Source organism: Heptranchias perlo, chromosome 3 (assembly GCF_035084215.1).
Source record: "Heptranchias perlo isolate sHepPer1 chromosome 3, sHepPer1.hap1, whole genome shotgun sequence".
NCBI lineage: Eukaryota > Metazoa > Chordata > Chondrichthyes > Hexanchiformes > Hexanchidae > Heptranchias > Heptranchias perlo.
Window position 1 is genome coordinate 126320453 of NC_090327.1, and position 22980 is coordinate 126343432.

The 22980-nt window shown below is 40.8% G+C and overlaps 1 protein-coding gene across 1 annotated transcript in view; it reads left to right on the top strand.

Moving 5' to 3' along the window:
* The window catches only part of atp9b (ATPase phospholipid transporting 9B), a 284027-nt gene that overhangs the window by 194424 nt on the left and 66623 nt on the right, over positions 1-22980 (top strand). The window contains exons 12-14 of the mRNA XM_067981947.1: positions 4425-4585; positions 5974-6116; positions 21293-21405. Of these exons, the coding sequence (XP_067838048.1) occupies positions 4425-4585; positions 5974-6116; positions 21293-21405 (417 nt within the window). The remainder of the gene's footprint in view (positions 1-4424; positions 4586-5973; positions 6117-21292; positions 21406-22980) is intronic.

The following is a 22980-nucleotide window of genomic DNA, read 5'->3' on the forward strand; positions in this document are numbered from 1 at the left end:
GTAGTATTCTTTGCTGAATTTTCTGTATAGAGTTTCACAGTTTTTTCCGCTGTTATGATGCAGGGGAACAGTCTCAGTCAGTAGTTATGCATATTGTGAGACAGTGATTCTTTATTTTATTACAAAAAAAGACCAACTTTAGACGGCCAGATTAAATCATTCCTTTCACTTTTAATGGGATTTAGATGAATAGAGCAAAATATGCACTTTGCATTCATTGATAGCATCTTTAGGTTGAGGTAATTGAGTCTTTTTTCCTTGACTGAATGAATAATGACTTCATCTGATCCGCAGTGAGGCCTGAAACTTAGACTGCCATTGTGAACCCAAAGAGATCTGGTCTTTGAAACGTGCTCTGCTTCTGTGGCTTAATTTTTCTTCGTTTTAATCCAAAAACCCATTTTTCTTGATAATTCAAGCATAAACCACGTATTAGTAGAAGCTGTGGAAATCGCAAGATATTTACCTCAGTTGTGTTACTTTGAGTGTAGCTGATAAATCAGTTTGCTGTCGCCTACAGAATCTTAGTTCTCAGGGGAAGAGAAAGGCAAGCCTAAGGAATGTTTGAATTCTTCACAAATGTTTAGGTATAATTTTCTGATTTGTTCCTATAATTAATGGAAACATTTGTGTTTTAGTGTTTATTTCCCATTTTACAGCGCCGTTAGGTTTAAAAAGAACTGCTGGAAAGTAGGGAGGAATTCTGTTGCGATGCCTTTTTCCCTCACTGGCTTTATTGATATTGACTGTGAGGCATTCAAAAATGAACAGGGGAAAAAAGACAAAGTGCGGGCCACTGGAACTTTTGAAAATTATTAACTATGATCAACAAAACCTTAAATTAATTGAGCAACTTGTTTTTGCCCAATCTGTATTAAAGGGCAATGTAGTTATAGTTATGATGAGTAATTTGGGAAAAAAATAGTTTTTGTTTCTGATTGTGCAATGCAGCTGAAGGGAGGAACTACTTAGAGAGTAAAGCATGTCCGAATGATTGTTTTTTTGCTCCCCACTTGTGATGTAATTGTGGACAATAACTTACAGTTGAAAGTAAGGAAAACAAGCAGAATTATTTATTTTCAAAACGTAATTTCAATTAACATTTAATTATGTGAATCCAAATAAATGCAACCACCAACATAGCAATATTTTTTAAGACTGTAAAAGACTTCAGTAAGACATAGTCAAGTTAGTGGAATAGGCAGACAGGTGGCAGATGACATTTAATGTGGATAAAGTGATTGTAATACATTTTGGGAGGAAAAACCAACATGGGAATATAAATTTGAAGGAAAGACTTTGAAGGGTGTGGATGAACAGAGAGACCTGGAGGTTCAAATACATAATTCCCTGAAAGTACGAGTGGATAAAGCCATTTTTAAATAAAAGCCAACAGCATTTTGGACTTTATAAATAGGGGCAAGTACAAGAAAAAGGAAGTAATAAGTTTGTACAAAACATTGGTTAGGCCGCAGTTTCGATTATTGTCTGAAATTTTGGGCACCCCTTTGTAGAAAAGACATTAAAGCCATAGAGAGCGTTCAGCGTAAATTCACCAGGATGATGTCAGGGGTGGGAAGCTATAGTAAGGAGAGACTGGGATTATTTCCACTGGCTCAGGGGACACTAAGCAGAGACTTAATAGAAATTTTGAAAATTATGAAAGATTTTGATAGAATGAAGGGGAAAGACTATTTCCTCTGGTTGAGAAGTAAGTGACGATGGCTCATCGGTTTAAAATGGTCACTAAGAGAATGAGAAGAGAGATTAGAATTTTTTTTTGCAGATGATTGTTGGAGCATAGGATGGTTTGCAACAGGGAATAGTTGAAACAGGGACAATTGCATCTTTTAAGGGAAAATGAGATAAATATTTGAAGCAGAAGAAATTATAGAGAGAGTGCGGGGCAGAGGGATTCATTTTGGAATCCCACGAGCTGGCACAGTTTGGAATGGGTTTCTTCTGTGCTGTATGCTTCTATGGCTCTTCTATTGAATTGAATACATGGTAAAATTATTACATTCTCTATTTTCTTTTTATTTATTCATTGTTCCTTTAGTCATTACATTAAGAATTTCTTAATTGCAAAACAAAAACCTCTCTGGATTGCTCATTCATATTAAAACTATACGTACTATATCAAGTGTTAGTAAATGTATGAAAAGATTTTGGGAATTAGGAAATATTTTTACTATGAAAACCTGGGCGGGATGTGTAATTTTATATCACTCTCACACGCACGCACGCACGCACGCACGCACGCACGCACGCACGCACGCACGCACGCACACTTGGATAATAGAAATGTTACCAGTTTAAACTTTGGATGCCAATTAATGAATATATGGTGAACTATTAAAAACATTGAACATTTTGCAGCTGCCCCTTATGCCCAGGCCACACGGGGAATGTGATTTTATTTTCAACAGCGGCTCTGATCATACCTGATGGCTTAATCACATGACTTATTATTGTCAGGTTTGAGTGGGATATAAATCATATTACATGTTAGACCATTTTTGTATCATTTTTAAAAAATTATCACCCCTCCCCCCCCCCCCCCTCAAAAAACCCACCCATGATCCCTCTGTCCTTGCAACGTACCCACTCCATTTCCAACCCCCCTTTCCTCTCAAGTCCTTAAACATGTAGTCGCCTCCCAAATGTATGTCCATCTTTCCCGCAACTCCATGTTTGAACCTCTCCAATCAAATTTCCGCTCCTGCTCAACACTGAGATGGCTTTATTCAAAGTCACAAATTATGTCCTCTATGTCCTTCATCCTCCACCAGCTCCTCCAACCTTTCTGCAATGCCTCTCCTCCATTGTCCAGCTGAGTGGGACTGCCCTTGCCTGGTTCCTCTCTTACTTATCCAGTCGTAGCCCAATGGCTTCTCTTCCTGCTCCCACATAGTTACCTCTGGAGTCCCCCAAGGATCTATCTTTAGCCCCTCCTATTTCTCATCTACATGCTGCCCCTCAATGACATCACCTGAAGGTGTGCATCAAATTCCATATGTACACTGACGACAACCAACTCTACCTCCACCACCTCTCTCGACGCCTCCACTGCTTCTGTGTTATCACCCTGCTTGTCCGACATCCAGTCCTAGATGAGCTTCAATTTCCTCCAGTTAAATGTTGAGAAGACCAAAGCTATTGTCTTCAGCCCCCACCACAAACTCTGTTCCCTCATCACCGATTCCACCCCTTTCTCAGGCTGAACCAGCATCCTATTTAACCCTGAGCTGAGCTTCCGACCCCGTATCCTCTCCATCACAAAGACCACCTAATTCCACCTCCATAACACTTCCCGTCTCCACCCTGCCTCAGCCCATCTGCTGCTGAAACCCTCATCCGTGCTTTTGTTACATCCAAACTCAACTATTCTAATGCTGTCCTGGCCAGCCTCCTGTCTTCTATCCTCCATAAACATCAGCTCATCCAAAACTCTGTTGTATTGTAACTCGCACCAAGTCCTGTTCACCCATCATCCCTGTGCTTGCTGCCCTACATTAGGTCCCGGTCCACCATCGCCTCATTTAAAATTCTAATCCTCATGTTCAAATGCTTCCATTGCCTCACCCCTCTCTATCCCAAACTTTCTCCCGCCCTACAGCCCTCCAGGAACTCTGCATTCCCCAACTCTGGCCTCTTACTGCCCCACCATTGACAGCCGTGCCTAAGCTCTGGAATTCCCTCACTGGTTCTCCATCTCTCACTTCCTTTAAGATGCTCAATAAAACCTACCTTTTTGACCAAGCTTTTAGTCAAGCTTCTTAATATCTCCATCTTTGGCTCAGTGTCAATTTTTGTCTGATTATGCTCCAGTGAAGAGCTGTGGGACATTTTCCTATGTTAAAGGTGCTATATAAATATAATAAAAACAGAAAATGCTGAAAATACTCAGCAAGTTAGGCGGCATCTGTGGAGAAAGAAAGAGTTAAGAACTGACAAAAGGTCATCGACCTGAAAATTTAATTCTGTTTCTTTCTCCACGGATGCTGCCTGGCTTGTTGAGTATTTCCAGCATATTCAGTTTTTATTTCAGATTTTCAGCATCTGCAGTATTTTGCTATATAAATGTAAGTTTTGTTTAAAAAAAAATTGAAAGTTCAAACTAGATTTGTGACTTTAATGGCTTTGCTCCAATTTTTGAGCATAGCTGTTTTCCCTGACCTGCTAAATACAAATCTGGAGTAGAAAATAAGTAGCAATCGGTCCTATCATTTTCGGAGCATGTACAAGTTTTTAAAAAAATTACTAGAATGATGATGCAAAATTGTGAAGTATTGAAAATGCATCGTAAAAGTGACGTGACCTATTTTAAAAGGGCAAAACTTTTATTTTCAAGTTTGTTAGTACAATCTGGATTAATTTGTGCTACTAAATTAACTTGCAATTATTATTTTGATTTCTTGTAGATTGGCTTGCTGGACCTGGAGCTAAATCGACTGACAAAGGCTTTGTTTTTAGCTTTAGTTGTGCTTTCGGTGGTTATGGTAGCTTTGCAAGGATTCGTAGGCCCCTGGTATCGTTACCTATTCCGGTTCATCCTATTGTTTTCCTATATCATCCCAATCAGGTAAGAATTTTTTTTAAAAAAAGTTGCCCAAAATCATTGAACGTGAATGTTGAAATTCATACCTAGTTCTAATTGTGAAGGAAACTGATCTTTATCATGAAACTATAGTAGCAGAAACAGAAAAATGTGATGGTCCCAGAGGATCATACTGCTGTGAACACCCTGTCTACTTGCTCTGTTCCTGCCATCCATTTATTACTGTGGTTTTAGTTTCACAGTACTAATAAGTGACATAAAGCAGTTATTAGAATAATAACTGGCAAACAATGCATTGAGAAGAAAAATTGTAATTCCATAATAGTTTTAAGGTAAAATCCTGTTCTGCTAAGTGTCCTATTCATCTCAAGTTGCTTATTTTAATAGAATCTTTTTATACTTGCCAACTGCTTTAATGTATATTTTTTAAAATCAAATTGAATTGTTTTTCATGTGCTCCTGACATTCTTGTTTCGCTCCCATTTCTCATCACCCTTGTCACTGGTGGAATTGCATTAAATGTTTGACTTCATCTTAGAATCATAAAATGATACAGCACAAAGGAGGCCATTTGACCCATCATACCTGTGCTGGCTCTTTGAAAGAGCTATCCAATTAGTCCCACTCCCATGCTCTTTCCCCATAGCCCTACAAATTTATCCCCTTCAAGTATTTATTCAATTCCCCTTTGAAAGTTATGATTAAATTTTCTTCCACCACCATTTCAAACAGTGAATTTCAGATCATCATAACTCGGTGCGTAATTTTTTTCCCCCTCATGTCACCTCTGGCCTTAAATTGCCTTAAATCTGTGTCCTTTGGTTACCGACCCTTCTGTCATTGGAAACAGTTTCTCCTTATTTACTCGATCAAAACCCTTCATGATTTTGAACTCCTCGATCAAATCTCCCCTTAACCTTCTCTGCTCTAGGGAGAACAACCCCAGTTTCTCTAGTGTCTCCATGTAATGGAAGTCTTTCATCCCTGGTACCATTCTAAGATCTTCATATCCTTCCTAAAGTTTGGTGCCCAAAATTGGCTACGATACTACAGCTGGGGCCTAACTAGTGTTTTATAAAGGTTTGGCATAACTTCCTTGCTTTGGTACTCTATGCCTCTATTTATAAAGCCAAGGATCCCATATACCTTTTTTAACAGCCTTCTCAACTTGTCCTGCCACCTTCAAAGACTTGTGTACGTACTCCCCCAGGTCTCTCTGTTCCTGCATCCTCTTTGACATTTTACCAATCTTGTGTTAATTTACTATTTATCATCTGTATATAAAAAAAATGCACTGATGCATAAAAATTAAAATGCCAACACTACTAACGACATTGGACTTAAAGCTAAGACAAAGCTGAAATAAGTTGAAATTGTTAACTTCTCTGACTATTTCCTGCTTGTTTGCACAGTTTGCGGGTAAACCTTGACATGGGAAAAGCAGCCTATGGTTGGATGATCATGAGAGATGATAATATTCCAGGCACAGTGGTCCGGACAAGCACAATACCAGAAGAATTGGGACGTTTAGTTTATTTATTAACAGATAAGACAGGTAATGTTGTTGTCATCTCCTGAGTTCATGATATATTTCTGACGTTTTGTATGCTTCTAACTTTGGATCAAAGATGTTATTGCACTGCTCTAAAATGTTGTCTGACATCTTGAATGATATTGAATGAAATTCAGTGAAATGAAACAGCTGGTAATTTTGTGTTGTGGATAAATCAAAGTGTACACCAAAAAGTACAGTGTTAGCTTTACAGCTTACAAATTTCACTTAAAGGAATTTTAAAATGGCTTTCAAACTACTTTTGAGGCAGCTTTATCAAAATGTGAGCTCAATATGTATTTTTTTTAATGGAAGGCAACATATATGTAATTTAAAGTGATAGATGGTGATAGCCTTTGTTTTACCTGTCTTGTGACCATTTTCAAAATCACTTCTGAACAGCCAGTAAACCACAAAGCTTTTTAAAATGTTTAAAAAGTTGTTTTAAAGTGTACATTTTTTTCTTTCTTTCCTACCTGCATTAACTACTGCAAATAAAATCTTACTGCTTTTTTAATCACTAGTATTTAATGTAGATTACTATGGGCACCATCCTGTGTACCATTTTTATTTAACAGCTGTGTAAAAGTAAAGTGCCTCTCTTGGCATTCTCCAAAAAGCACTTCGAGGTGCTCATCGATGCCTCCTTATGAGCTGCAAGCCCAACGGCCCCATGCTCCCCTCTCGCTGACCTTCCCACCCCACTTGCCTGCTGAGGACTCAGCTCACCAATTTCCTTCCTGCCCCACTCGCCGTCTATCTCTGCACCCTTGGACTCTGCCAGCGGACCAGCAATCACTAACCCTCTTTGCATTTCCCCCCAGAATATCTGTTCACTTACAAACAAGGAACTTGCCATCCACAACCTTATAGTGAATAATTGCATTGACGTCTTGGCTTTGACTAGAACTTGTTTCACAGGTGGTGACACCTTGCCCCTTACTGAAACCTGCTGCCTGGCTATAATTCCTACCACCTGCTCCACCCAAACTATCCTGGTGGCAGTGTGGCCCTTCTCACTAAATCACATATTAGTCTCCCCTCCTACCCCTGTGGCACCTTCTCTTTCAAGCACCTCATCTTGTTCCATCCCTCTCGCCCCTCCTTTGAAATCTTTGTTGTCTACTACCCTACCCTGAGTTTGTCCCTGAGATATCCTCCCTCCTTTCTTCCGTCAGCCTTGGCACTGAGCAACGACTTATCCTTGGTGATTTCAAACTCCATCTCTGCTCCTTTTGCCCTCTCTTTTTTCTAAATTCACTGTTTTCTTGTCTTGCCTAAACCTGTGACTCCATATCAACTCTCTTACCCATATTCACAACCATGCCATCGGCCTTGTCATCTCCTATGGCCTCTCCATTAATGTGGTCTCGATCACTTACAAGGCCATTTCTGACCACTTCCTTGTATCTCTCACAACATACATCCCCTACCCCTACCAACCCTACAACTGTATTACAACTCCCAACTGCTTAACCTTCGGCCCTCCAATGGCAACAAGACCTCTACAGCTATCGATTTGCTCAACCACTCTCTCTCACCACCACTTTGTTACCCTTGGCCCCAGCAAAACCTTCACCGTCATCCATCCTGCTTTTACTCCTGGTGTGCCTCCCATTTTTGCTCGAGGTCCAAGGGGCCACATCAAGCTCCACAAGGCCTCATTCTTCTCTACCAAAATTGCCCAATACTCTTGGATCATTCTGGAGAGAGAAGATAACATCTTCTTTCCACTATCAGCTGTCTTAAGCTCCTCACCCCTACGCCCTCGATCCTCACCAACAAATGTGAGGAGATCATTAAATGTCATCTTCAAATTAGAGATCATCTGTTAAAACTGCTGTTGCTTCTTCCAGCCCCTCCCTTGCCCACCAAGCTCCCCCAGGAACCCTACCCGAGCCCTGAACTCTTGAATTTTTCTAGTTTCTCTCCCAACTTCCCCCCCCCCCCCCCCCCTCCGTGCCCTCTCCGAGCTAATCCGGCCAATGACACCCACCACCTGCTCCCTTGACCCCAATCCCACCAAACTGCTAACCACCCATCTTCTCTCCTTAGCCCCCATACCAGCTATCATTGTAAATGAGATCCTTTCCTTAGGTACTCTTCCTCCTGCTTTTCAAATCCACTGTCATCAACCCCGCCTCAAAAAACCTACCCTCAACCCCTCTGTCATTGCAAATTAGGACCCCATCTCCAGCCCTATTTTCCAAAGTTCTTGAATATGTTTCACCTCCCAAATCCATGCACAACTTTTTTTTATATTCGTTCTCTGGATATGGGCGTCGCTGACAAGGCCGGCATTTATTGCCCATCCCTAGAATGGCGTTGCTGACAATGTCAAAGGCTGCAGAGTTTTCAAAGAGGAATAATGCACCATAATCACAGTCACAATAAATATTGTTTGTGCCACCTTTCCCGCAACTCCTTGTTTGAATCTCTCCAACCAGGTTTCCGACCCTGCTACAACACTGAAATGTTCCCTAATCAAAGTCGCAAATATTTACTGTGACTCTGGTATGTTATCCCTCTTTGACAGCTCTGCGGTTTTTGACATGGTCAGCTACACCATCCAATGTCTCTCCTCCATTGTTCAGCTTGCTGGGACTGCCCTCACATGGATCCACTCTTACCTACTTGATTATAGCCAGAGCATCTCTAGCAATGGCTTCTCTTTGCACTCCTGTACCATGACCTTCGGAGTCCCCAAGGATTGATTCATCGTCACTTCCTTCTTTTCATCTACATGTAGCCCCTTGGCGCCATGATCTGTAAACATGGGGTCAGCTTCCACATGCACACTGACACCCAGTTCCACCTCTTGCAGGCCCTCCACTGCCTCTGCAGTGATAATTGTGATGAGATCCAGTTAAACATTGGGTAGAATGAAGCCATTGTCTTCAGCCTCCACCACAAATTCCATCCCCCTCCCCAGCCACAGTCTTGGGCTGAACTACTGTGTTTGTAACCTTGGCGTCTAAATCAACCTTGAGTTGACCCATATCTATTTCCACCTCCGTAACATCACCCACCTCAGCTCTTCTGCTGCTGAAACCTTCATCCTAGCCTTTGTTCCTTCAAGACTGGACTATTCCAATGCTCTGCTTTCCTGCCTCTCTTCCTCCACCCACTGTAAACTTAAACTCATCCAAAACTCTGGTGTCGATATCCTATCCTGCTCCAAGCCCCACTTGCTCATCACACCTATACTCGCTGACCTCAGTTGGCTTCTGGTCCCCCAACAGCTCAGATTTAAAATTCTCATCCTCATGTTTAAATCTCTTGGACTCGCCTATCTCCAATTCCGCCTCTTCCTCCCCTCCCCCCCCCCCCCCCCCCCCCCCCCAACTCTCCATTCCTCTGACTCTGGCCTCTTGTGCATCCCCCTCCCACAACCCCAAATTGGCAGCCATGTCTTCAGCTGCCTAGGCCCCACTATCTGGAATTACCTCCCTTAAACCCCTCTGCCCCTCCACCTCCTTCTCTCCTCCTTTAAGACCCTCCATAAAATCCACCCCTTTGACCAAATTTTTGGTCGCCCTTACTAATCTGGCGCTGCATCCATTTTTTAAATTACATCTCTGTGTAGTGCTTTTGGATGGTTTTCTGCATCAAAGGCGCTATATAAATGCAGATTGATCTTGTATTTGTGAGTTGTTAGTATTTCTTGTGCAGTCAATCCAAATATTTTCTTTCTTTGGGGCATCTGTTCCTTTGATGAAGAAATCTTGTTTATTTGAACTGTAACTATATCCTAGTTAATGTATTAATTTCCCTGCAGAATATTAATAGGTCAAGTGTCATCACAAATTTGGTACTTTATTACATTTTCTCAGAGACAGTGTTAAATTGCAACACGTTTTTTTCTTCTGGACACTTTATTGTCACAAACAGCTTATACTAGTTGGTCAAGATTATATAAGCAAGAGGAAAAGTCTGGAAACATCTGTTTGAATTTCATGCAAGAGTGCAATTTCTACCTTATTTATTGACCAAAATATATGTCGACAAGAGCAAACACCTGTTAAATGTTGTTTTGTGTTGTGGTTTTCTGAAGCTCCAGAAACAGAAATCACCATTAGTAACTACACAGAATTTAAGTTGTTGGGTCTGAGGAACATTGCGGTCTATCTTAATTGCAAGGTAGTCTTTTGTACGACTGCAAATTGGGTTTGTGCTTCATCAGTAAGCATTCTGACAAGAAGCGTCCATCACTTTGGCTTGCTCATTTGCCACGACAGAATAGAAAATGAAGTGTCCCAATAATTACATTATAGTTTGCTTATTGTAGGACAAGAAAGCAATGTGGTATAATTAGGTTTGATTGGAGAGCATGTTTCCGGTAAGATCTGAAATTAATGACGTTGCTATAGTGACACATCTGCGACCACCAGTGCGTGAAACATAAAGTAATTCATTTGACAAGAGAAGACATCTGTTAACTGTGAGGATGCAGAGCATATTGACGCTGACCTGAAATACTAGACGTTATGTGATAAATGAATAAATGGTGCTGAAACAGGAGGACAGATAATTTGTACTTAATCTGCAAGTAGAGCTTTAATCTTCCCACTGCTTGCTTTTGATAATGCCATTGTTTAAGAACAATGCAGTGGAGAGCTCATAACTTCTAAATGGTAACTGTGGATAAACCCTAATGATGCAATAAATTAATCCCAGTGTCAATGGAATTTATCTCTATTGTATTATGAAGTCATTAGTGGTACAAACAGCTGGAACAACTTTTTTGATAAATAGATATTGAGAGCAAGAATTAGAATCATAGAATGGTTACAGCACAAAAGGAGGCCACTTGGCCCATCGAGCCTGTGCCGGCTCGATGCAAGAGCAGTCCAGTCAGTCCCATTCCCCTGCTCTTTCCCCATAGCCCTGCAAATTTTTTCCTTTCAAGTATTTATCCAATTCCTTTTTGAAAGCCACATTTAAATCTGCTTCCACCACCCTTTCAAGCAGCGCATTTCAGATCATAACTACTCGCTGGGTAAAAAAGTTTTTCCTCATTTTGCTTTTGGTTCTTTTGCCAATCACCTAAAACCTGTGTCCTCCGGTTCTCAAGCTTTCTGCCAATGGGAACAATTTCTCTTTATTTGCTTTATCCAAACCCTTCATGATTTTGAACACTTCTATTAAATCTCCTCTCAACCTTCTCTGCTCTAAGGAGAACAACCCCAGCTTTTCCAGTCTATCCACGTAACTGAAGTCCCTCATCCCCGGAACCATTCTAGTAAATCTTTTCGACACCCTTCCCCAAGGCCTTCACGTCCTTCCTAAAGTGCGGTGCCCAGAATTGGACACAATACTCCAGTTGCAACCGCACCAGTGTTTTATAACAGTTCAGCATAACTTCCTTGCTTTTGTACTCTGTGCCTCTATTTATAAAACCTAGGATCCCGTAAGCTTTTTTAACTGCTTTCTCAACCTCCCCTGCCACCTTCAAAGATTTGTGCACATACACCCCCAGGTGTCTCTGTTCCTGCACCCCATTTAGAATTGTACCATTTAGTTTATATTGCCTCTCCCTGTTATTCCTGCCAGAATGTATCACTTCGCACATCTCTGCATTAAATTTCATCAGCCATGTGTCTGCCAATTCCACCAGCCTGTCTATGTCCTCTTGAAGTCTATTACTATCCTCCTCACTATTTACTACACTTGCAAGTTTTGTGTCACCTGCAGATTTTGAAATTGTGCCCTGTACACCCAAGTCTAAGTCATTAATGTATATCAAAAAAAGCAGCGGTCGTAGTACCAACCCCAGGGGAACATCACTGTACACCTCCTTCCAGTCCGAAAAACAACTGTTCACCACTACACTCTGCTTCCTGTCACTTAGCCAATTTCGTATCCATGCTGCTACTGTCCCGTTTATTCCATGGACCTCAATGTTGCTGATAAGCCGATTATGTGGCATTTTATCAAACACCTTTAAAAAGTCCACATACACAACATCAACTGCATTGCCCTCATCAGCCCTCTCTATTACCTCATCAAAAAACTCAATCAAGTTAGTTTAAACATGATTTGCCTTTAACCAATCTGTGCTGGCTTTCCTTTATTTATCCATACTTGTCCATTATTAATTTTGTCCCGGATTATCATTTCTAAAAGCTTCCCCACCACCGAGATTAAACTGACTGGCCTGTAGTTGCCGGATTTATCCTTTTATGAACTGGGGTGTAACATTTCCAATTCTCCAGTCCTCTGGCACCACCCCCATATCTAAGGAGGATTGGAAAATTATGGCCAGCACCTCGGCAATTTCCACCCTTAGTTCAGTTCCCTCAGCAACCTAGGATGCATCACATCCGGACCAGGTGACGTATCTACTTTAAGTACAGCCAACCTTTCTAGTACCTCCTTTATCAATTTTTAGCCCATCCAGTATCTCAACTACCACCTCTTTTACTGTGACTTTGGCAGTATCTTCTTCCTTGGTGAGGACACATGCAAAGTACTCATTTAGTACCTCAGCTTTGCCTTCTGCCTTCATTCGTAGATCTCCTTTTTGGTCCCTAATCGGCATCACCCCTCCTCTTGCTACCCGTTTATTATTTATATGCCTATAGAAAACTTTTGGATTCCCTTTTATGTTTGCCGCCAGTCTAATCTCATGCTTTATTTGCCTCTCATTTCCTTTTTCACTTCTCTGCGTTTCTATATTCAGCCTGGTTCTCACTTGTATTATCAACCTGACATCTGTCATACGTCCCCTTTATCTTACCCTCCATCTCTTTCGTCATCCAGGGAGCTCTGGCTTTGGTTGCCCTATCTTTCCCTCTCGCGGGAATGTGCCCAGACTGCACCCGAACTATCTCCTCTTTAAAAGTCACCCATTGTTCAATTATAGTTTTGCCTGCCAATCTTTGATTTCAGTTTACCCGGGCTAGATCCTTTCTCAACCCATTGAAATTGGCCCTCGTCCAATTAAGTATTTTTACTCTAGATTGCTCCTTGTCCTTTTCCATAACTAATCTAACCTTGTGATACTATGATCACTGTTTCCCCACTGACACTTGACCCACCTCATTCCCCAGAACCAAATCCAGCAATGCCTCCTTCCTCATTGGGCCGGGAACATACTGATCAAGAAAGTTCTCCTGAACACACTTCAAAAATTCCTCCCCCTCTTTGCTCTTTGCACTGTTACTATCCCAGTCCGTATTAGGATAATTGAAATCCACCATTATCATTAATCCATAGTTCTTGCACCTCTGTAATTTCCCTGCAAATTTGCTCCTCTATATCCTTGGTGGTGGTCTATAGAATACACCCAGTAGTGTAATGTCACCTCTATTGTTTCTTAACTAACCAAATAGATTTGGTCCTTGACTGGTCAGGGACATCCTCTCTCTCCAGCACCACAATATTCTCCTTAATCAATACTACCACCCCCTCCCTTTTTTTTTCCTTCCCTAACTTTCCTGAACACCTTATGTCCAGGAATACTAAGTACCCAATCCTGCCCTTTTTTGAGCCAGGTCTCCATTATCGCCACTACGTCATATTCCCATGTGGCTATTTGCACCTGCAGCTCAACAACCTTATTTAACCAGCTTCGTGCATTTACACACATGCACTGTAAACCTATCTGGAACTTTTCGAATTCTCTTTTAGTCTGATCCCGCCTAATACTATACTATTTCTTACTCTAGTGCTATCTGTCTATCCTAATCCTTTGCGCACCTTGTTTCTCCTCTCTAATGCTACATCCTGGTGCCCACCCCCCTGCCAAATTAGTTTAAACCCTCCCCCACAGCAATCGTGAACCTCCCTGCAAGGACTTTGGCCCCAGCTCTGTTGAGGTGCAACCCGTCCGTCTTAATCAGGTCTCCTGCCCCAGAACTGGTCCCAATGCCTCATGAATCTGAAGCCCTCCTCTTGCACCATGTCTCTAGCCACGCATTAACCTGCCTTACCTTCCAATTATACCTTGACACATTGAAAATTGACTTTCTTATACAGGTGGCAGCACAGAAATGTGTTTCACATACATCATTTAAGTGTTTTATCTTAATAAATAAGTAACATAAGGAAATTTTAATGAAAAGGCTAAACTGCATGTTGGACAACATCCAGGCTTGGGCTGATAAGTGGCAAGTAACATTCGCGCCAGACAAATGCCAGGCAAGCAATGACCACCTCCAACAAGAGAGGGCCTAACCACCTCTCCTTGACATTCAACGGCAACACCATCGCCGAATCCCCCACCATCAATATCCAGGGGGTCACCATTAACCTGAAACCTAACTGGACCAGCCACATAAATATGGTGGCTACAAGAGCAGGTCAGAGGCTGGGTATTTTGCGGCGAGTGACTCACCTCCTACGAACGTACGAATTAAGAGCAGGAGTAGGCCATTCGGCCCTTCGAGCCTGCTCTGCCGTTTGATAAATTCATGGCTGATCTGATTGTGATCTCAACCCTACTTTCCTGTCTACCCACTATAACCTTTGACTCCCTTGTTAATCAGGAATCTATTTAACTCAGCCTTAAAAATATTCAATGACCCTGCCACCACTGCTCTCTTGGGAAGGGAGATCCACAGACTCACGTCCCTCTGAGAAAAAATTTCTCCTCATCTCCGTCTTAAATGGGAGACCTCTTATTTTTAACCTGTGGCCCCTAGTTCTAGTCTCTCCCACAAGGGGAAACATCCTCTCAGCATCTACCTCTTCAAGTCCCCTCAGGATCTTATATGTTTCAATAAAATCATCTTTCATTCTTCTAAACTCCAATGTATACAGGCTCAACTTGTCCAACCTTTCCTCACAAGATAACCCCCTCATCCCAGGAATCAGTCGAGTGATCCTTCTCTGAACCGCCTCTAAAGCAATTATGTCCTTTCTTAAATAAGGAGACCAAAACTGCAAACTGAATTCTAGATGTGGTCTCACCAATGCCCTGTACAACGATAGCAAAACATCTCTACTTTTATATTCCATTCCCCTTGCAATAAATGACAATATTCCATTTGCCTTCCTAATTACCTGCTGTACCTGCGTACTAACTTTTTATAATTCATGTACTAGGACAACCAGATTCCTCTGAACCTCAGAGTTCTGCAATCTGTCTCCATTTAAATAATATACTGTTTTTCTATTCCTCCTGCCAAAGTGGACAAGTTCACATTTTCCCACATTATAACCCATTTGCCAAATTTTTGCCCACTCACAACCTATCTATATCCCTTTGCAGACACCTTATGTCCTCTTCGCAACTTACTTTCCTACCTACCTTTGTGTCATCAGCAAATTTAGCAACCATACATTCGGTCCCTTCATCCAAGTCATTGATACAGATTGTAAATAGTTGAGGCCCAAGCACTGATCCCTGTAGCACTCCACTCGTTACATCTTGCTAACCTGACCCATTTATGCCTACTCTGTTTCTTGTTTGCTAACTAATTCTTTATCCATGATAATATGTTACTCCCTACACCTTGAGCTCTTATTTTGTGAAGTAGCCTTTGATGTGGCACCTTGTCAAATGCCTTCTGGAAATTCAAGTACACCACATCCACAGGATCCCCTTTAGAAGCCTATGGAATTAAGGGAAAAGTACGGACTTGGTTAGGAGGTTGGCTGAGCGAAAGGCGACAGAGAGTAGGGATAATGGGTATGTACTCACATTGACAGGATGTGACTAGTGGAGTCCCACAGGGATCTGTCTTGGGGCCTTGATTATTCACTATTTATTAACGACTCAGATGAAGGCATGGAAAGTCTCATATCTAAGTTTGCCAATCACACAAAGATTGGTGGCATTGTAAGCAGTGTAGATGAAAACATAAAATTACAAAGCGATATTGATAGATTACGTGAATGGGCAAAACTGTGGCAAATGGAATTCAGTGTAGGCAAATGTGAGGTCATCCACTTTGGATCAAAAAAGGATAGAACAGGGTACTTTCTAAATGCTAAAAAGTTAAAAACAGCGGATGTCCAAAGGGACTTGGGGGTTCAGGTACATAGATCATTGATGTGTCAGGAACAGGTGCAGAAAATAATCAATAAGGCTAATGGAATGCTGGCCTTTCTATCGAGAGGACTAGAGTACAAGGGGGAAGAAGTTATGCTGCAGCTATACAAAACCCTGGTTAGACCACACCTGGAGTACTGTGAGCAGTTGTGGGCACCGCACCTTCGGAAGGACATATTGGCCCTGGAGGGAATGCAGCGTAGGTTTACTAGAATGATACCCGGACTTCAAGGGTTAAGTTACGAGGAGAGATTACACAAATTGGGGTTGTATTCTCTCGAGTTTCGAAGGTTAAGGGGTGATCTGATCGAAGTTTATAAGATATTAAGGGGAACAGATAAGGTGGATAGATAGAAACTATTTCTGCTGGTTGGGGATTCTAGGAGTAGGTTGGCACAGCCTAAAAATTAGAGCCAGACCTTTCAGGAGTGAGATTAGAAAACATTTCTACACACAAAGGGTGGTAGAAGTTTGGAACTCTTCCGCAAACGACAATTGATGCTAGCTCAATTGCTAAATTTAAATCTGAGATATATAGCTTTTTGGCAACCAAAGGTATTAAGGGATATGGGCCAAAGGCAGGTATATGGAGTTAGATCACAGATCATCCATCATCTTATCAAATGGCGGAGCAGGCTCGAGGGGCTGAATGGCCTACTCCTGTTCCTGTATTCCTATGTTCCTATCCATGTTGCTTGTTACTGCCTCAAAGAACTCGAATAAATTAGTCAAACACGATTTCCCTTTCACAAAGCCGTGTTGACTCTGCCTGATTGCATTGAGATTTTCTAAGTGCCCTGCTATAACCTCCTTAATAATAGATTCTAGAATTTTCCCTATGACAGATGTTAAGCTAACTGGCCTGTAGTTTCCTGCTTTCTGTCTCCCTCCTTTCTTGAATAGTTGAGTTAAAGTCGCTATTTTCTATTCTGATGAGACCCTTCCAGAATCTAAGGAATCTGATGGGACCTCCTAACTCCTCAAAGCCTTTCCATCATTTACAAGGCATAAGCCAGGAGCGTGATGGAATACTCTCCACTCGCCTGGATGAGTGCAGCTCCAACAACACTCAAGAAGCTCGACACCATCCAGGACAAAGCAGCCCGCTTGATTGGCACCCTATCCATCACCCTAAACATTCACTCCCTCCAGCACCAGCGCACCGTGGCTGCAGTGTGTACCATCTACAAGATGCAGAGCAGAAACTCGCCAAGGCTTCTTCAACAATACCTCCCAAACCTGCGACCTAGAAGAACAAGGGCAGCAGGCGCATGGGAACACCACCTGCACATTCCCCTCCAAGTCACACACCATCCTGACTTGGAAATATATCGCCGTTCTTTAATCATTGCTGGGTCAAAATCCTGGAACTCCCTACCTAACAGCACTGTGGGTGTACCTTCACCACATGGACTGCAGTGGTTCAAGAAAGAAGCTCACCGTCACCGTCTCAAGGGCAATTAGGAATGGGCAATGAATGCTGGCCTTGTCAACAATGTTCACATCCCATGGATGAATTTAAAAAAAAACTTTGACAGTTCAAGTTGGCTAGTACAGTAAATACTGGTTCATTCAAATTCTTAATGCACACCTTCCAGTGGGTCAATTAAAATTTCAAAACTGAGATTGATAGATTTTTGCAAGGGTTAAGGGTTATGGAACCAAGGCAGATAGATGGAGTTAAGATACAGATCAGTCATGATCTAATTTAATGGCAGAACAGGCCCATGGGGCTGAATGACCTAATACTGTTCCTATGTATTCAGTGCTTGCATTCTCAAGAGATGAGTTTTTTGTTGACTGTACAGATTGTTCTTAGGCCCTGTTTTATGATTGCACATCTGAAATCAGTAACATTCTCTAGGGGGAGTTGCAAGTGCAATTTTACCATCTTGTTGCACATCACTTTGGCTTCCTAATAGAGTGGTCATCACTGTGTGCCAGATGCAGGCTAAAGTCTTTGCATTTAGCTTAGGAGGGAATTTCCTGTAATAATAGCCTTGAGAATACAACAGAAATCCATCTTGGAGCAGGGGCCTCAATACATTGGTCATTTTTGCTTGTTGACACAATCAGAACTCCTTTGAAAAGATGAAAGGACTGGTAATTGCTAGGAGATCTTTCAAGAGGAGGAAATCTAGTAACTACCAATGACTTAAGACATAATATTTAGATGTGCCAGCATATATTTTACAAAGGGTTGGGTTATTAATGCATACTATTATTGCTATGGGTCTTTTCATTGTAAATTGTGCCTACTCTAATGTTTAATATAATTTTAGTATAGGTGTATGCATTCGGAAAATATTGTCAGTGGTGGATCTTTTTTTTAAAAAATTGACCAGTTAGTATGTATTTGTAATAGAATCTGAAGCCTAACTTTCTTTCATACTTAAATAAAAGTTGTATTGTGTGCTGTTACAAATTTGGATCTGCCATAAATATCTTCTGTGGCACATTGGCATCGATTGCTCTTGTAAACAGTTTGAGCATCTTACTTTTGTGGGAATTGACTCTTTCTCCCTGTACCTGCTTATTCAGTAGTGTGACCCAGGGAAGTAACAGTGGCATTCCCTTGTGATCTGGACTAGATATTCGTATCTTTCGCACATGCTTCTTCAATCTCTCGAAGGTGTACCAAGCAAACACTTGGTGAGGCTGTGCTATATACAAATTGTTAAGCTGTTTAATTTCACGTATAGAACAGCTGTTATGATGGAACTCACTTAATTCAATCCATTCCATTTACCTTCATGCAATAAAGAAAGAAGGAAGAAGTAACTTTCATTTATCATAGTGCCTTTCACAGCCACAGAATGTCCCAAAGCATTTCACAGCCAATAAATTACTTTTTTGAGGTGTGGTTACTGCTGTTATGTAGACAAATGTGGCAACCAATTTGCACACAGCAAGGTCCCACAAATAGCAGCGAGATAAATTATCAGTTAATCTGTTTTTGCTGATGTTGATCAAGGGTTAAGTTTAGCCAGAACATTAGGAGAACTCCCCTGCTCCTCTTTAAGTAGTGCCATGGAATCTTTTATGTCCACCTGAACAAGAAGATGGGGCATTGGTTTAACAGCTTATCCAACAATGTAGTCGTCTCTCCATGCTCTACCGAAGTGTCATCCTAGATTATGCGCTGAAGTCCTGAAGTGGACTTGAACCCATGACCTTCTGACTGAGGCGAGAGTGCTACTACTGAATGATGCTGCAACAAAATAAAAAATATGCCACACCAGCACAGATCAGTGGGTCATCTTACTTGACTTAAGATAGCTTCTAAGTACACGTCAGCATTTATAACCTCCTCACCTCAGTGAAAGTCCCCACAGCCTTTTAACAAACTTGAGTGGCCTAGCAACCTTCCTGTTCCAAATAGCCTGTCTCCAGTGTCTGCTTTCTCTTTTTAGATCCCTCTGCTCACAGACCAGGATTAAAAGACTTTCCAAATCAATGGGTGTGAGGTGCTTTTTTTCATTACGTAGACAACCTCATAAATTGCTTATTGTTTAGTCTTTTGGAAAAACAATTTCCATTTAGCACATTAACTACCCTTTGGGTGATTTTTTTTAAAACTTGAGAATACATTTTTCTTTTTTTAAAAAAAAACAAAATTAGAAGTAACTCTTTCCAAATCTTTTCTGGGTAATAATGATCAAACATTTTAGGAATGTGACACATGCCAAAGAGAATAGATCAACTTCGAGTTTATATTGAAAATGTAGTTATTTAGTTAACATTTGATAGTCAGCAGTTCACTTTTTTCAGTGTCTCCTGTACTTATTCATGTTTTTACGCATGACCTTCTACGGTCTAAAAATTATGGATTGGTAAAAGGATGATTAAATACAAATGCAGTGTTCATTTCTTCAATAGAGCCCCTGAATAGAAAAGCTATTGTCTTGTCATCGCTTTGTTGTATTAAAATGTTATAACCATTATCCCTAGTTTTTACTAGTTTATCAGAGTGGAAGCTAATTCTTTCCTACAGGGAGAGGGGAGAAATTGTTAGACAAATCACTGTCCTGCTGTTGTGTACCTCCTAGCAACTGGTTGGAGAGACACTGGTAGGTGCCTGGGAATAATTCTCTTGGCTCTTTTTTCTATTCAAGTGGCAGTGTGGAGCAGACCTGAAGAATTATCCCGGGGTGTGGGGGGGAATCTTTAAAAACTGTGGCAGTGGGAAGCTGTAGTATTTATTTTCTGCACATATTTCTCATCTCAATTTTATTTCATCTGGCTGCTTAAGTGAAATTCTTAACTCTTGACACGTCAGGGACCTACTTCCAATTGTAGTCATGACAGCCAATAAACCCTCAAATAAAACAGCCAGTTAATTAGCTGTTTTAATCACGTGGCCTTGGACCTCAGTTTGATTGATGGGAGGTGTTTGTTTACAAGATATTTTAGTGACCAAAGTTGAAGGAGTGAAGATTTGAACTTTGTGGTTTGGTTTACAATAAAGCATTCTCTTCCCTCCCCTCCCCCCCCCCCCCCCACCCCCACCCCTGCCAAACCCCACCAAAAAAAAGGAAAAGGAATTAATGATTTGGGGAGGACATTTTAAATGTAGGGTGCGATAACAGCTAATTTATTTTTAAACCACTCTTTAAGATTATTACACCAGCTATGTGAACATCATTGCTGCTATTCCACATAATTAGTAATGCCTCTTCTATCAAGTGTAGATGTGTTTCACTTACTTTCCAGAGTAGAAGTTCTGTTGCTTTTATCTCGGCTTTATGAAATTACTGCTGTGTTGCAGCTGCTGCCACCCGAGAGAGACGATGCCTGCCCAGCTTTTCTGACTTACGGACTCAAATTCCCTTTGTCCACTTCGAGTTCTTCAATTCTATTTTGCTATTCTTGGTTCATTCAAGAATCATTTCAGTCATACAGTATATAATTTGAAGATGAATATGTCTACAAGCATTAGGGAAGGAAAATTAAATATTAAAGCAGTATATTGATAAATCCTTAGTTGAGTTGTGCATCAAAAAATTGACTACTAATGAAAGAAGCATATTTAGAGCCGGTGTACATTCTATATCATTATTAGCATAAGTGCACGTTTGTTCAAGTTTAAGTGTGAGTTCCTCATTGATGTGTAATATGATACTGCTGGTAAATTTAGACAATTGTTGTACTTATACGCTTTTCTCTGCTATGCCTATTGTAGGAACCCTTACACAGAATGAGATGGTATTCAAGCGTCTCCACTTGGGCACTGTGTCTTATGGGACAGACACAATGGATGAAATTCAAAACCATATCATTGGCTCCTATGCACAGGTATATATTTCAAATTTTAATTTGAAACAAATTATTTCCATTGTATATTTAAACATATATAGAAATGATTTGTTTTAATGGTGTTGTAGTGGATTTAACTTGAGTGAAAAGTACCTGAAATTCTATTGCAGCATTTATATATTACGTTGATCATAGAGATTCTGTAGAATGTTTTAATCTACTGAAAACAAAACACAAGCCATCCCAATGGCCCAGAGGTAACATCTCTGTTGTGAGCCATATTGCCTAAGAAGGTCTTAAGTTTAGTACCCAGTCCCAGTTAGCTGACTTCAATTGTGGTACAGCACTCCTGGATTAGGGAAGGGAAAATTTAACTAGGGCTTCTGCTATACAGCTACATCTGCTGGACGCTGCGTGTGTGGACTTTGCTGTAATACCGCCCACAGACAGATACTCACTGTCTAGGCTCGAGCATAAATAATGGTCATTTGGGCAATATATCAAAGGGTGCCCAGTGGCTGTGGAACTGTACCCCAGTGAGAGTCAATATCTTCAGGAGGGGAGACCTGCAAAAGTCTGGTGGTATAAGTAGGTGGTACTATTCTGCTTTCATAACTCTATGTATCCTACACGTAATTGTACTGTTTTGATTTGTTTAACATAGTTATTCAGCAGTAGCTGAAATTTTATTCTTTAAGGTTTGTGTTGCATGATACATTTTATTAAACTATATTTTCATAATCAAAAATGCCATGCAATACTATTGGCATAGTAAAAGCCTCTGACACACTAAAAGAATATATTTGGATATATTCTGATTGCTAATGTGAGTGGAAAAAGTTGCTGTGCATACATGTATACCCAATTGCTTGTGGCCACGGAATTACATAAATAGAAAATGCAGGGAATGGATGACATGTCACTTTTCAACAAGTTGAAAATTATATTCCAGATTTTTGAAATAACCTGCAGAGTTGTAAAGCATGGTTTTTATCTCGTGGTCTTTTATTTTCAGCGAATAGTCTAATATAGCAAACATATTTAACACTCACTTTCATTAAGCTTTTTTTTGATAGTTGTGCTTCATTTGGTCAAAAGTGCAGAGTTAGATGGTGCTATGTATAGTTGTTAGAAGGCCCGTGGTTTGTGTGGATATGGTAGATTATATGTTTGTACACGATGGATTTTGAATGTTCATTCAGATCTAAACAAACAAATGGGTAAATTCATATCAATTTGAATTCAGATTTTACATGCATCTGGTTACTGTAAGTGCAGCTTGAATGTTTCTTCAGATGGAACCTGAAATTAAATTGTCAAGGAATATCAGTGGTCCAAAAAGTGGAATTCCAGTTCCGGTTTAAACATTTAAATTTTGAGTCTCGACTTGATCAAGCTGTCTTGCTATGGTTCAGACAGATGTTTGCTTGTTTGAGAAGCCTTAAGAATTGTTGCTAGCCAAATGATAGTGGAACTACATGCAAGGTTCATGTTTTCTTATATGTGGCAATAAAACTAAGAGAAAGACTCTGAAGAACAAAACAATTAGGTGGACATTATAGTTACAGAATTCTCTAGCTATAGATAATTTGTAAAAATATTCCAGATGTTGGT